This window comes from Uranotaenia lowii, chromosome 3, assembly GCF_029784155.1.
Source record: "Uranotaenia lowii strain MFRU-FL chromosome 3, ASM2978415v1, whole genome shotgun sequence".
NCBI lineage: Eukaryota > Metazoa > Arthropoda > Insecta > Diptera > Culicidae > Uranotaenia > Uranotaenia lowii.
The window spans coordinates 223,244,014-223,260,899 of NC_073693.1; the positions used below are offsets into that span (position 1 = coordinate 223,244,014).

At 38.1% G+C, this 16,886-nt stretch overlaps 1 protein-coding gene across 1 annotated transcript in view; it reads right to left on the minus strand.

The window, feature by feature from the left end:
• LOC129753545 (uncharacterized) overlaps positions 1–16,886 on the minus strand; it is a 58,140-nt gene that overhangs the window by 16,016 nt on the left and 25,238 nt on the right. Inside the window, exons 6-7 of the mRNA XM_055749375.1 lie at positions 15,530–16,701; positions 15,096–15,403 (exon numbers count right to left, since the gene is read on the minus strand). Coding sequence (XP_055605350.1) covers positions 15,096–15,403; positions 15,530–16,701 — 1,480 coding nt within the window. The remainder of the gene's footprint in view (positions 1–15,095; positions 15,404–15,529; positions 16,702–16,886) is intronic.

Here is a 16,886-nt window from a genome sequence, read left to right on the forward strand (position 1 = left end):
ACATTAAAACTAAAAATATAAAAAAAAAAATATTTATCAATGATTTCAAGAAATACTCTAACTTTTTCATAAAATCTCTTTTTTATCTTTGCACACTTTTTTCAGTCATGTTTTGATTTATTTTTTTTACCACAGAACCAAAACCTTTGCAAAATCATGATATTTTACACAAACTTACCTGGAAAAAGCAATTGGAATCTGGTTGGAACCTTTTCATGAGTTGGTATCTCGAAGAAATTGATCTCTTAAATCCGGTTTTAACATAAATTTATTTGTCCATCAGAACACATCTGTCATATTGCGTAAAAACCGGATGCACAGATTGCGATCTTTGGATCTGATCATTATTAGTTATTTATTTGGTGTCTACTAGTCAGGCAAAACTTTTTGCCTCTGCCGGAAATGGATTTTTTGCATTATGTAGGGAGTCTTCATTCAGTTATCCCAAATAACCATAGACTTTTCACCATATTTAAGATCAAGAGTTGCACTCCGATAGTTGATTTGAACTTCGTGTGGATCCTAGAGTGGCTCCTTATACTTAATAACCATTTGGTACGAAAAAAAAACAGAAAAAATCAACAGTTCATGAGCTTTCGAGTCAACAATGAAGAATTTTCGAGGCACAAAATGCGCAAAAGGAGTAAATTTGTGCAAAATTATTTATATCATGTCTTTTTGCATAGTAAATATCTCATACACACGTAAACTTAAAAATCTATCAAAAATAGGCAAGATAGTCCTTTTCATAACCAACACAACGCTACTAAAGTTTTGCATATCCGAGCTCTATTAACGCAGCTATCACCAAAATAGAGTGCCCGGATACTAAATGATCATAGCCTTAGCAAAAGATGAAACTAAAGAATCGGTAGAGAAAATATTTAAATATAATTTCTTATTCCTAGTTTATCAAGTTCAATATTTAAGTTTTTATTGCTTTTTGGTAGTTTAGTGAATCAACCATATCATTTCAAATTTTCCACTGATGCATGGTGACCCAAAAAATATAAAAAAAGTAATGAAAAAGTAAATTTTTCCAGCAGTCTTATTTAGTCGCTTTATAAATTTAATTCAAATAACTTTTTGTGTTTTAATTTGACAACTTTTCATTGAAATTTTCAATTTATTCTTTCCAAATTCGGATTAATCACGTGCAAGTGCAAATTTGTATAATTCGCACAATTTCTTCTGAAATATATATATATATATATATATACTACGTCGACTTTCCAATTCACTTTTTTCAAATTTTCTACTGTAACTAGAACAGCGGTTGATCGATTGATTTACACAACTTTTTTACATTTTTTGTGACCACGATCTTTAAAAAAATTTAAAAAAAAGTTCCATATATGCAATATAAGGATTCTAACTTCAGTTTTCTCGGGCTCTATGTGATTATTTTTTTCGAGCACTTAATAACGGATTTACAACCTTTTCCTGAAGCAGGATTTTTCAAAAAAAAAATTCTTGGACTTTATATAACATTGAAATTGATGATTGTAGCTGAAAATTTTCTGAAAATCTTATTTGAGTCACATTATAAGCTTTGAAAAACTATAAATTTTCTAAAAATCCGCACTCCGTGATTGGTTCGCTTAAAATAAATGCGCCCCTTTAAATCTGAAGGTCAATCATGATGGAATTCAAATACTTGCATTGTGAATTCATCAACATGGCGTCATTTTGTGCCCTTCGATTCGGCAACCAACATGGCGTTAGTCAATTCAATGCTTAATAGCATTTTTATGATCAGATAAATGGCTAAGTTTTATAATAGTTTTATAACAGTCATATAAAAAGCTAAAATTTGACGTTAATCTCCCAAGTCAGCCAATTAAACGCAAAGGATGAATTTCTTATTTCTGAGTTGTTAATCATTTGTACAGCGAATGAAGATAGACTTTTTGAATGAAAAGGGATTGATTGTGAATGACCCGTGGAATAAACCATGAGTTGAAGTCTGACGCCATCTTAAAATCCAAGATGGCGGCTTCTGCTGAACTTTAAAGTGATGTAAATGACTTAAAATTACTTAAAATCGTTAAATGACCAATTCCGCTATCAGTCGTCATCTTGAAATCCAAGATGGCGGCTTCCACTGAACATTAAAATGATTTTAATCACTGAATATCACTTGAAATTCACACAATATGGTTATTGGGCAAAGCGGCTTCGTCAGATTAAGTCGAATTTCTCTATAAGACGCCATCTTGAAATGTAAGAAGGCGACTTTCGCTGTGCCTTAAAATGCTGTAAATAACTAAAAATCGCATGCAACCCCCACAATATCGGTATTGGCTAAAGGGCTAAACCAGAAGAAGTCAAATTTCGCTATTAGTTGCATCTCGAAATCCAAGATGGCGGCTTCCACTGAACCTTAAAATGCTGTTAATCACTGAAAATCGCATAAAACTCCCACAGTTTGGGTATTAGGTGATAAGGCTAAACGAGTAGGAGTCAAAGTTTGCTATCAAACGCCATCTTGGAATCCAAGATGGCGGCTTCCACTGAACATTAAAATGATTTTAACCACTGAAAACCGCATGATACCCCCACATTATGGGTATTGAGTGAAAGGATTAAACCAGAAGAAGTCGGATTCGCTATCTTACGCCAGCATCAATCTTTTATGGCGGATTTTTGCTTGGGAAATTTCAGCCGGCAGTCCATTTTAGAGCGAAAACGACACTTTTTGGTCCCTGAAGAAGATGCAAAACGGATTGAAACATTTGATACATAATACAAAAATCGTCTTCGCTCTTAAAAAGACTGCAAGCTGGAATTTCCCAAGAAAAAACAGAACAATCAGTCGATTCCCAAACATAAAAACATGGCGGCTTTCGCTATTCTTTTCAAAGCTGTAAATTACTGAAAATCTCATGATACATCCACAATACGGTATTGGGTGATAGGACTATACACGATTAGAAATCGAATTTCGTTGTTCGATGCCATCTTGAAAGCCTTGGCTTAGCTTGGCCTTTTCACCAAGTACCCATATAGTTACGGCACAGACAAACAGACATGACACTCCGAAGAAAAACTATCGAAATTTTCGCAAAACTGCTTGCATTGCCATCTGGTGTCGACATTGCCTATTATGAACAAATGCAATCATGAACCGGTTCGGAAAATTTAAAATCATCATGATACCCATGAAATCAAACTTTTCATTGTTATTGTAAACAAACAGACTGGTCTGAATTATTGTTGAAATCATAAGTTCAATTTAGAAAGTGCTTTTACATGCATAAAAAAAACCTGAAAACCCTTATGGTGTGCTGCCTTATGGTTCTTAACTCAAGTGCTGGAAGCCTTTAATAAGATATTGTCAAAAATGCGGTTCTCTAGATAACACCAATCTCATCATATTGTATACATATTGTGCGTCCGGCTAGGGACTAGTGAACTGTTCCCGGTCAACTCGATGGTTCCTAGCTGGCCATATGATCCAAAGCTGCAACTTGTCTTGTGGTTGGGTGCAGGACGCGCGCTTGCCTGTCAGTTTTTTATTTTATTTTTTTTTTAATTTTTTTTTCGGTAGGCATCGCACATATCTGATTTGATTAAATGATACTCCGGTTAAACATTTACTAAGTGACAGCAAATTGAAATAAAAAGTTCCCTCATGCAGGTTCTTTCCTGAAAGCAATTTGGGTAACCGGATTTTTTGTACATTGTTTCTGCTAACTACTATGCCCTAGGGATACCCAGCGATTCTAATCACTTCATTAAATATTCCGACTGAATTGACATTAGGAAATATAACGTAGAACATGACTTTTGAGAACTGAAGCGCCTCCAAATGATCTCTTCTTAAGTTAAAAGGGACAATTTTTGTCATGATTCTGTATTTGTTTGTTCAACATTCGCTTTTTGGGCAGCAGCTGAATCAACAGGAACATCCATTTAGAAGTCGAGTTGAGGCATGTGCCTTAAAGTAAATAAACACAGACTTACAGAAAAGGTATTTGACTGTAGTTTATTTCAACAAATTTAATATTTTTGTTCATTTGCTTTAGAAAATTTGCTTCATATCTGGTCAAAAATAAACTCACAGTTGCAGCCAAATGATATGGATATGCAAAACCGGATTTGTTCCTTATTATAATCATTTTTTTTCTTGGTTTAAAGTATCAGATACTGCTATCCAATTCCTTTTTCAACTCTTACCGATAAGCTTCAAGGAACTGGTTCACATATTCGGTAAAGTTTGACATTTCTCCAGAAGGAACCCAAAGGAATACTGCAGCATCAACTTTTTCTGGTATCACCTCTTTCGAATAGAAACACGATCCGTTTGAGTGGGGCACGGACACAGGAAGTGGTGTATCTAAGGGGTTTTTTGAAAATATAAAACTAAGGAACTTTGCAGATTTTTTTTATTTAGATAAAACGTAATTTGTTTACCTTTAAGTTTGATGGGTGTAATGCTCTATGGGGATATGAAAAACAATCAGCTACTATGATGGGGAAGTTTTAATTTTCAGACCAGTGCACCCTGGTGGCGACATTGCCTAGCTTTGAAAGATCTTGAACCGGTTTGCGAAAACCGGAAACAGATTGTCCCGTCTGTTTGTCTGTGGTTACGGTTTAATGCAATTTTTTGTCATTCACGGCATTTAAAGTTCAGCGAAAGCCGCTATCTTGTATTTCAAGATGGCGTCAGATAGCGAAATTCGAATTCTATCCGCCTTTTCACCTTATAGTTCGTATAATGGAAGTTTCATTAGAGCAGGCATGTCAAACTCGTTTAAGTGTGCGGGCCGCATTAAAAATTTTTTATGACGTAGAGGGCCGCAGCCAAAATCAGTTAGAAAACATAACATATTAGTTTCGCGGAGATTAGATACAATAAAATTTTGCGTTAAATTTTTATGTAAGCTTTTAATGTTTAACATTCTTATATTATAATGCATAAGGACTAAGTGGGGTAATTATGAACAAACGCCGTAAGCGCCGTTAGGGTCATAGTAGGGACTCAAAACTGATCAAATGATCAAACTGATAGTCTGTCATTCTATTGATAAGTTACAGTTACAACTTGCAAACCTAACTGTATAAATTTTGTAGTGAGAATTATTAAAATAAAATAATGTCTCTGAGAAATGAAAATCGTTTTGAGACGTGTCTTATAAATTGACTCCCTCGTCAATGTGAATGGAGATGAAATGTTGTTTCCGAAAATTTTACGTTTGGTAATTGACGCTTCATGTGGTGTGATATGATTTTATGATGAAAAAAATTTCCGACCACGCACAAAGAAGTGTTCATATTTACCCCATACTTTTCAAGATGCGGGGTAATTATGAACACGTGTTTTCTCTGCATTGGTTTATGATTGAAATTTACTTTTTTCTTAAAAATCACGATAACCATCCAAACCTTGAAAATAAGCCCAAAACATTACTTCATGTATTTTTTTTTAAAATTGTGGATCTGGGATTATTTGAAAAGATGCCTTCCAGCACAGAGAACAGACATACAAGCTAGCCCACGAAACTTGAAATTTTATTTGTCACTGACACTTTCATTATTTATGATAAATTTTTATCAGATAATCTCGAACGATGAGGAGTTTTTGTAGCTTTCATTTTGAAAAAAAAAAACTGTTCACATAGATAGCTACTTGCAAACATAGCAAGAATTCTGGCAACAAATTTCCGTAACTCAACGTAGCGTTCAAGCAAATAGCTGTAAAATTTTGGTACAGCCAAATCAATGTAATTCGCTTTTAATAAAGAATCGCACTACAGCTCTATCAACTCTAGTTGCAAATTATCTGCAGCATTTTTAGGAGCAAACTTAAATGGAGATACAAACAACGAAAATTCTTGCTCGTATGAATTAAAGTTACGAAAACGGCTGTTTGAATTCATCTAGTAACGACTCTAGGTGAAGTACGAATTGATCAAATGATGCAGCCTCATTTGTTCTTTCCAGTTCTTGACACGTGCACAAGGTTTTCTTTGGAAATTTGGTTGGTCCATAACCGTAACTTCGCTTGAAAGTTTTTAACATCATCACAAGCAGTTATGATATTTTTTTCTTTTCCTTAATGCTTTAAGTTCAAATCTTGCAGGTGGCCTTTGAGATCAACGTCAAATGCTAAATCCTGAACCCAGTCGTCTGCTTGAAAATGTTAAACAAGTTCACCTTTCATTTCCAAAAAAATATTAAAATTTCCTCTCGTAGCAAAAAATTATCTTTTTTACATTTTGTGGCAGGAAAGCCAGCGTACTTCTGCGTAGTAGGGAATTTTGTGAAAATTTAAGACGGGGCTACGCGGGCCGCATTGACCAAAGCCGCGGGCCGCATGCGGCCCGCGAACCCCCAGTTTGACATGCCTGCATTAGAGTTATAGCTTTGAAAAGAAAAGCGAAAGCCGCCATCTGGACTAATGATGGCTTCAGGTAAAAAAAATTCGACTTCTCCTAGTTATTCCTTCCACCCAATACTCATATAGTGGGAATGTCACTTGATTTTCAAAATTATTTTAATGTTCAACGGAAGCCGCCATGTTGGATTTCAAGATGGCGTCTGATAGCAAAATTGGACTTCTATTCGTTTGGTCCTTTCATCCAATACCCATATGGGGGGAGTTTCATGCGATTTTCACTGATTAACAGCATTTTAAAGTTCAGCAGAAGTCGCCATCTTGGATTTCTTTATGGCGTCAGATAACGAAATTCGACTTCTATTAGTTTAGTTCTTTCTCTCAATACTTATATTGTGAGTGATAAGGTCGAATACGATACAAGGCTAAGCGGGTCGTTAAACTTAAGGCAGGATTGAATGATGTAAATAGTCAAATTTTCAAGATGCTGGAAAATTTTGGTGAAACATGAGGATCAAAGGAAAGGAAGATCATAAACCGTAGATATAATGAATTTCCCGAAAAAGATACAACGGCTCGCCGACAGGACTTGAACTCGCAATCTCCGCTTCAGTACAACGGTGAACGTGATGGAATCGACCGACACAAGCGCACAAGTTGAGCTCTATCGTTCGTCTGCCGGACCTGATTTCATATAGAGCAACACCTTCCTGTGTAACCAGTCTGCTCGGAACCTTGAGCAGCATTGATTGCTGCTAAAATCGGCTAAAATCCCGAGTTGTTGTGTGGTTATCAGAGATGATAACTGTGTTTTAGGGAAGTCTGGCAGATTTTGAAAAAAAAAATGTCTGGAAAACTCTGGATAGTGTACTTTGTAGGAGACATTTTTTAATTTTTTTGCCGAAAAATCAAAATGAGCAAAAGTCTGGAATCCTAAAAAATCCGTAGGTCTGACGTTATTTTTATTGCTCGAGTATCTCGTATCGTAAAAATTTTAAATAGTTCAGCCCCTTCTTTCAGTACGTTTACCGTTAAATTTTCTTGTATTGTCCCTGAAAAGTGTCGTCGTACAAGTATGTGCAATTGAAAATTAAAAATTGCACAAGAAGCTTCGGACATTTGGGACATTTGAATCCCTTAGAAGCTTTCACATTTGGACATTTCATGGGTTTTTTTTTGTTTCAAGTAGAAGCGCTGCCCCAGAATATTCAATGGTCCAGAAGAAATATGTTGAAAAAAGGGTGTTTTTGAACACCCTTTTAAAAAGTAAGAGCCACCCTAGCGAGTAAAAGTGAGTTCTCTCTAGGGAACTCACTCTCGTACGACCGATTGTGTGATCGTAGTCGTGGAAACGATTGTTTAGGATTAACCCAGAAATAAATCAGTTTACAGCAACCTCTAAAGCTTCGACATCACCACTAATTGATGCATCCATTCGGCTCGCACAAGTTCTTCAAGAATAAAGGTTTACGTCCTCCCAAATCGGTCGGTCCATTCTACATCAACGGAAGAAAATAAGCTTTGTGGTCAATATCATGCACCTCTAGTGCTGCAAAGGAAGCTCAGTTTAGAGGAACAAAATAGGGTAGCTTTAACTGCGCTAAGTGAAGTGCCACACAACGTGTTGAAGTGTTCCCCCGATCGCCCAACTGTTTAGTAATACAGACCACGATTCGGAACAAAGAGATTTAAAACCATGTTGAAACAAGCAATAAACAAACCTGTTTTTCGAACTTTTAAAGAATTTTTAACTTTCTGTACATTCCCGGAGAGATTTCTGTCAAGAAACCAATAAATGCGCTAAATTTAGTTCAAAATGGGACTTGATCTTACAACTGAGTTTTGAGTTAAAATTTTTTACCATGCAGCTAAGGAGTGTATCGAAAATTAACAATAAACATATTTGGGCCTTCTACTTACTAACGCTTGAACGCATACAACTGTGCTCACCTGTATTTAGCATCTTGATCTGTCAAGAGTGAACCAGCGCTTTGTTTACGTTTGAAACATTCGTTTCTCCCAAAACGTCGCGAATTAAAAAAGAAGTTAAAATTCGTGTGTTGGACACTTGGATGCGAGAGAAGGGCATCTCGATGAATGAAGTGACGAAACGTTTCGGCATTCATCCGGCGAGCGTAAAATCCATCATCCACAAGCAGGCTTCCGAAAAGTACTGGCGAACGACAGTATTCTTGCGAATGTCGCACATGCACTTCGATGAAAGCTTCCCGAATATTTCTTCCCCGACAGTTTTAAAAGGAGCGGTCGTGCGATGTACAGCGATGGCTTATTTTACCTCATGCGAGAGTTTGTTCGTGGGTATGAAATTTTTTTAAGCTTCGTGACAGTTTTGGGAAAATCTTCGTGACAGTTTTCAATGCGTTGAATTTCGCATGACAGTACTTCTTACTCCGTCCGACTGTAGCCGAGATTCGCTCGTGCTGAGTTGATTTCGAACGAACGTATTTTCCTTTTGCTTGAAGCTACTGCGGGTGGTGATCATCCCAATCACCCTCCCCTCCCCACCCCTTTTCGCCTAAACTACACCGGCACCACATATCGCGTTACGCGCCGATCGTATGCTGCTGCTCGGAGCGAATAGATGGCTTGTTCGATCTATTCGAAACCGAGCAGCAGCGCATACGATCAGGCATGGGTACGGTATGGGCACGACAGTCACCCGTGACAGTCCTGCCCAAACTGTCACGCCCTGCAGCCCACAGTTAGGATGAAATTATTTTCGAAACTGGAGGCATGACGGGATAAAAACCAAACTGTCGGTTGGGTTCGCTACAGCTTAAAGCTGAGCTGATTGTTCACCCAAGCAACCAAAAGTCTCATATCTACTTAAACTCGTGCCTCCAAAGTTCGAATTTCGCTGAACAAAGGTTCCAAAGGGAATTGGCACCGAATTTTCTCGAATGTGAGCATGAAAGTTACAAAAGGTTCCTTGAATAGCTTTCTATGGACTTGAAGTTCCAAGAAGTTCCTCAAATAACCTTTTTTGAGACATGTAAATTGCACCCACACAGTATAAAAGTTACAAATTAGGTCTCAAATAGCCTTCTGTGAACTTCAAGTTCCAAGAAGTTCCTCAAATAGCCTTCTGTAAACTTCAAGTTCCAAGAAGTTCCTCAAAAAGCGTTTTATGTGACATGTCAATCGCATCCACACAGTATAAAAGTTACAAATTAGGCCTCAAACAGCCTTCTGTGAACTTCAAGTTCCAAGAAGTTCTTCAAATATCCTTCTGTAAACTTCAAGTTCCAAGAAGTTCCTCAAATAAAGACCCCGTTCGATTTTGGCAACACGCCCGTACATTTTGTGTTGCCAAAATCGAATGTTGCCAAAATCGAACGGTTTTTTTTCTCAACTTTTTTTTCAGTTATTTTTGCAAAATAACTATTATTATTATCAAAAACGTTATTTTTAGTCAATTTCCGACCATTTGCAGTAATTTTTTATTTTTTTTCATCATGTTTTTGATGCATTTTGCACTTTTCTTGTTTTGTTTAAAATGTTTGTTTTCATTTGTCATATTTGCTGTTTTTGTCATTCTTTATCATTTTTTAGTTGTTTTTTGTCATTTTCATTCTTTTGTTTGAATTTGTTTTTTAACTTTTTGAATTTTTCATCTTTTTGTCATTTTTGAGTGCTTTATAAAATTTTTAAATTTTTTTTGTTTTTATTGTTGCATTTTATCACCATTTCAGAACATAAAAATGTATTAATGGTGTTTGTCTAAATTAAATTTGTCCTGTTATAACAAAAACCGAAAGGTAATGTTGTTTCTAAAAACCGTTCGATTTTGGCACATGTGCCAAAATCGGATGTTGCCAAAATCGAATGTTGCCAAAATCGAATGTTGCCAAAAACGAAAGGGGTCTGTAGCCTTTTTCGCATCATTCAGAATAAAAGTTACAAATTGGGTCTCAAATAGCCTTCTATGGACTCGAAGTTCCAAAAAGTTCCTCAAAGAGCCTTTTTTGAGACATGTCCGCCATTTCATGAATATGAAATGTGAACGAACATCACAAAAGGGCATATAAAAAATAAATCATTTTTTGGAGCTTTGAAATTGTTGAAATGTATAATTTATATTGAAACTTCAACTCAGAACAACTAAAAGCTAACTCACAAATGACTGTTTTTGAAAGAGTAAATATTTTGACTTTATAAAATTTCGTCAAACTGTATTTACTTACCACGAATTTATCACACATTGAAAATCAATTGAAGCGATTCATTAATTAAATATCAAGATAAACTCAAGAATTTGTATAATTTTATGCTTAACAGTTATAAACATGGAATTCTTTTTTTTTTAAACCGAAATTATTTTAACGGATGATTGATTTATACGCCGTTTCGTAATGTTTCTTAGTAATAATCAACATGCGTCTTTGCTGCTGGCCGCTGGCTGCCCATGCGGGTATTCTAGGAAGCTTATAACCACTTCGAATTTCAGCTGCCGGCAAGGCAACATCTAGGCGTGGCGTCGTGGCAGCATGTTTGGCTATCATCTCGGAGGATCGGGTTCAAATCTGGTACCAGGACTAATTTTTTCCATTAGTTTGTTTGATTGCTTGAGTAAGCGAATCAAATAATTGTGTAGCAGAACTGGCGTGCGTGCTGGCATGTATCGAACAAAGTTAAAAAAAAGCAATTAACACGTTCGTCGCCACGCTCATTTTGGTAGTTTCCCTAGCCAGGCCCAAAGAAATTCTAGGAGCGAGAAAGAAAAGAGGGAGAGTTCCCATATTAGCAACGTGTGGCTAAACTGAGCGGCTAACTTGAGTAAGAGAGCGTCACCTGCTTTTTGATGTGACGGGCCCCCCAGGAAATACACCCGTCACCCGAATATGGGTGCCGTGGCGACGAACGTGTTAAGTAAGATCAATTGAGGGAGATGATGGGAGGAATAAAGGTAGATGCCGAGAAACCGGCAGCACCACATGGGCTGGTTGGTGGATAAATATCTTCAAAACAATCTGCTCACATTGAACGCAGCCAAAACGAAACTAATCATTTTCCGAGGAATTAAAACTAGATTACCGCCACACTCACCTCTGGTTCACAAAAATATTGTTATAGAAGAAGTTTCTAGCTTCAAATACTTAGGTGTTTATCTAGATAATCGTTTATCCTGGAAGCCACATATACAGAATCTTATAAAAAAATGTGCTCCCATCTGTGGGATTATCCGTAAGTTTTCACATTTTATGCCTAAACATGTTCTGCAAAAGCTTTATTACAGTTTTGTACACAGTCGATACACTTACGCCATCAGTGCCTGGGGACATACGAACATGTCCAACCTGTCAACATTAAAAGTCCAGCAAAACCGATGCATTAAAGCAATTTATAAGCTACCTTTTTTATACCCTAGCCTAGAACTGTACAAAATGCCAAATCATAACATATTACCGATAAACTGCCTGCGAGATCTAAAAACATTAGTGATAATGCATAGAATAATAAGAAACAAAGATATCCACCACAACTTCAATATCGAACATGTAAAACATAACCACAATACTCGATATGTAGACAGATTACTGATAGAAAATGCAACAACAAGAATCGGAGAAAGAATGTTTACCACGACAGGTCCAACAATGTATAATCGCCTCAGTCGAGAAATACGAAACATCGAAAGTTTAACTTTATTTAAAACTCGCTTGAAACAAGATTTCAAAAACAATTTAGAGCGGTTAATGTAAGTTATGTTAGCCATGTAAAACTGAAATTACTCCTATAGTAACTATAATCGAAACCTTTTAGAGGAATGAAAATTCATTAAGGTTTCTTTTCTTTTCTTTCTGTAATGCAATAAAGCCTTAGTTAAAAAAAAAAATAAGAACTTAAATTTTGGGCTGAATAAAAGGAACTTCAGCACATTTATTATGCTGATTAAGCTGTGTTCGACCTCTTTAACAAGACTTTTGGTTGCTTGGGCAGATACAGCCTGGGTTCTCGCACGTGTGCGATGTAGCCGAAGCATTACGATTCGTTACCAACGGTACAGCAGCGAACCGAGTGGTAAGGAAAACCGAGACAGTTTGTTTGGCAAGAAAAAAGCTGTCATAGCAAAGCTGTACTTTTCGGAAGCCTGTCCACAAGTTCGGGGAACACTATACGTTCGATGATTTGCCAGGAAGAGGCAGAAAACCAGGACCATCTGACCCAAATCTGGACCGTAAGGTAATCAACCTCATCAACCGGAATCGATCAATGTCCATACGGGATCTGGCGAAAAAAGCTGGGACATTGATTGAAGCAACCTGAAGACATACAAGAAGCAGAAAGTGTCCAAACAAACGGCTGATAAAAAATTATGAGCCAAAACCACAGCCCGGAAGCTGTATCATCGGATATTGCAGAAACCAGATGCGTGCATTCTCATGAACGATGAAACTTATGAAAAAGAGGATTCCAGTACTCTTCCGGGACCACAATTCTACACTGCAGCTATTGGGGAGGATGTGAGTGACCACGAGAAGTCGATTGAGGTGGAAAAATTAGGCCAGAAAGGGCAGACAATCTGCTCCTGCGAATTGAAGTCTGCGAGTTTCTTTACAAAAGGAACAATAAATGCCAACATCTATCAAAAGGAGTGTTTGCAGAAAAGGTTGCCGCCACTATATAAGAAACATACGACACCACCATTGTTCTGGCCGGATTTGGCGTCAGCCCACTACGCTAAATCCACTCTTAGATGGTTTGAGGATAACGATGTAGATTTCGTTGAGGAAGATATTAACCCACCAAACTGCCCCCAGCTTCGCCCAATAGAACGATATTGGGCTATCGTCAGGAGAATTTTCAAGAAAGATGGTAAGGCCAACAGGACCATGGCGGTTTTCAAGAAAAATTGGAATGCTGCGGCCAAGAAGTGTGATCAATCAGCTGTTCAAAACCTAATGAAACGCGTCAAGTCGAAAGTCCGAGAATATTATCAATGATTGCTTTTTTACTTGTATTTCTTTAGAGCAAGTTCACTGGTATTGGGAAAAAGTGGTAGAAATTTTGACACTTACGGCACATTTTGATAATTTTGCCATGCAAAAACATTTTCAAGATCTGTAGCTTTCTAGTTTTTTTTTACAACACGTGTTGTATTTTCGCATGCTGTGATGCAAAAATAGCAATATTTCTATCACATACGGCTGAAATAGAAACAGTGTTGTAAAAAAATACAACGCCCCAAGATCTTGAAAACATTTTTGCATGGTAAAATTTTCAAAATGTCAGAATTTCTACCACTTTTACCCAACACCAGTGAACTTGCTCTTATAAACTGTAAAAACAAGTATTTTAAAACACTTCCAAAATGTTTTTTTTTTTGTTTGAATCATCAATAAAATCAAAACACTGAAAAAAATGTGTATTTTCGATACACTCCTTACAAGAAAAACTTCGCCGCATTTCTCATTCGTAAAATGATGTAAACAGGAACTGCGAACTGTCACCACAAAAGGGAATTACACTATCGTGAACCAATCCAGTGTATCGATGGAAGGTCCAGCAGTCGACCGATGGAGTACGACAAGTACGCTCGGAAATGGCGGATTCTAGTCCTGCCCTGATCCTTATGTGTCTCTTAAATTTTTGCACTTTGAAAATTTGATTATTTTCAGGTGACAGAAACATAAAGATTTGATTTCAAATAGATGTAAAAAGGTCGATGGACGTGAAATTTAACCCAAATCGAAAGTTGAAAATTTTCTCATGTAACGGTTACTTAAAAATGTTGCAAAAATTCGAGGATGAGTTTTGACCAATATGAAGCTTTTTAGAACGCAGGGTTTGAGAAATTAAAAAATGACCCCAAATTGACTAAGTGTACTGGACAATCAATAGGGAAAAATAAAAGATGAGATCGTAGTGTGAAATAACATTGGAATTCATCAAAAAACTATTCTAATAGCTATATTATCATCACTTGCACAACCAAACATTCAAGCAAACTCAAACATCTGAAAATTTGAAAATTTCCGCAGACGGAAAAACACAATATGTTGACAAGTAATGAAGCCCATAATCGACTGATATATTTGCTTTGAGTTTGAAATGTGCTTCGACCTCATTATTGATAAATTCTATTAGACAGTTCTTCTTGCAGGTCCCTTAGCAATAGCAGACTGTCAAAGAAAATGTTACACCCGACGGCGATATTTCGAACAGATAACCTTTAGTTGATCATTTGCAGTAAGTGTTCATTATTCTTACTATTAGTACTATGCATAAACACAGTTGTGAACCCGTTGATACAATTCAAAATAAAAATGAAATTTAGTCTTAAAGCAAAAGTTGCGATAAAAGTGTTGATTCTAAACGAAATATAGAATTGCAGCTAAGCAATATAAGCAATAATGAAATCTAAAAGTAACATGTTAAAGAAGTTTTAATTGAAAATTTTGAGTTAGAGCGCAACTATATAAGAAGAACAAAGCAGCTATATTTCCTTCCGAATAATTAAGCCTAATTTTTTTTAAGAAGCCCTACAGTTTTGCATAAAACAGAAACGCAACGAAAACGCCTACGTTCACTTTTGAGTGAGGATGAAATTATCAGGTTGAACTTTGAACAACGAAAAAAGAATGTTTCTCTCCCAATAAGAAAAAGCAATAAATGAGCGGTGAGCGTCCGAGTGTGATAAGGCCATGGTTTATGGAGTTTGAAGCATGTTGAAGCGATTGGTGGATTCCGGTCCGCGAAACCGTTTTTGCTCCCTTCGGAGGGCACCTACCTTTGATGAGCTTCCGCTGCGGCACGTACGCTGAGAGTGGTCCCTTCGAGGTGGGATCATCCAGTAGCAACTGCCGGTTACCGTTGGTGTGAAATCTGGGATCATCCGGGTCCAGATAACCGGTGTTGCTGATGATCAGAGCCTGATGGCTCTCTTCGGTCGCCACACAGACAGTGGCCGGTGGAATGGGTGCCGCAAGCGGAAGCTGTTCCGGGATTGCTGGGGTGAAAGGAAGGGCTTCCGCCACGGTTGTTACGGAGCATTCGTCGCTCGTGGAGTTGGTTGTTTGATGGGCTTTAATTTGTGCGCTAAGAAGGGGAAAAAGAGTGCGATCTTCAATAGACTCACATAGATTAGCACTGTTGGGGGGACTAGAGAGTGTGTTTCTATTGAAGGTTACGCTCTTGGAAAGTTTGCTGCGTCTAGCAACGTACCCTTCGATCGTTTGGGCCCGCATCAACTTTTTGAGATCCCGGTTTTGGAAGTGGTGTCGCTGATCGAGGGCAAGTTTGTCTTCGGAGAGTTTCTTGAGAATGCTCTTCAGCTGTCGCCTTTCGGGCGTTTCGTTCGACTCGGGACTGAGTGGTGTTGATCCAATTTCGGAGCGCTGATACTGGCCGACGGGAGAGATGCTCTTGGAGCGGGATCCAATGCCGGAGCCTTCACTCTTGCTGCGGGACAATTGGTCGATGGGATCATACCCGGCACTACTGTTGGAATCTGTACAATCTAAACTAAGGCTACGGGTTTGCAGCACCGATTCGAGTTCAGCCAACTTTTGGCGTTCGTTCAAAATTTTGAGGCGCTTTACAAATGGAAGGCCGCTATATTCAGGCGAAAGATCATCTACGGACACGTAGCTTTTGTAGTCCTTAGGCTCGGTAACTATCTTGATCGGTTTTGGTTTCATTCGGACGCGCGCATTCGGAGGAGCTATTCTCTTGCTAGCAACTTCGCTGTCACTCACACAAGTTTTTTCGCTGAATGCAATACTGCTGAACACTCTGCTCGGTGGTTGGAACACAGACCTGCTGGAGATCGTGGTTGGAGGAGCGGAAGCAATTGGAGGGGGCGTCGTTGAAGCCATACAGCTAAGGTTAAGGTCTGCGGGTATCGAGGACTTTAGGCGAGTTCCCTTCTTGGCCGGCTCCAGGACCGGCGATTCTTCGTTCAAACTATTATTTAAACTAGTATAACTTCCACCTACGCTAACTACTGTGGCTAATTTCAGCTTGGACCACGGTTTCAAATGATCGTCGTGCCTCTGGAGATGACCAAAGGAGCGAATTTTTTCCTTGAGGGTTTGCGCTGCCGACACTTTAATTACTTTCGTATGACTGGTGGTTAGCAGATGCTGATTCATATCCGTCCCTTCAGGAATCGACGCAGCCTGGCTCTCCATCTTGGACTCCTGCCGCTGCATGCTTTTGATGCGATCCTTGAAGGAAACCCGCATCGACGTTTTGGGCGGATGGTGATGTCCAGCCGCCCCGGAAGTGTTCAAAATGGGACTCGGTGGCCCTCTAATAGGCGTAGGCGATGTCGGGCTCATGCTTTGAATCAGCGAGGGCGAACTGGATGTTTGTTGGTTCGCTGACACTTGGAGCTGCAAGGACACAAAAGAAACAAAAGAAAGACAAATGGGGCAACGTTAATTTTATGGTTCATTAGCAATTCCGGAAAAGTCTCTTTGATAGAATTGTCATTGTGGCTCATTCATTCTGTTATTGGTGCAGCTCTGGGTCAGTGAGTATAAGTATACTGGTAGGATTCCATTCACATTTATATAAC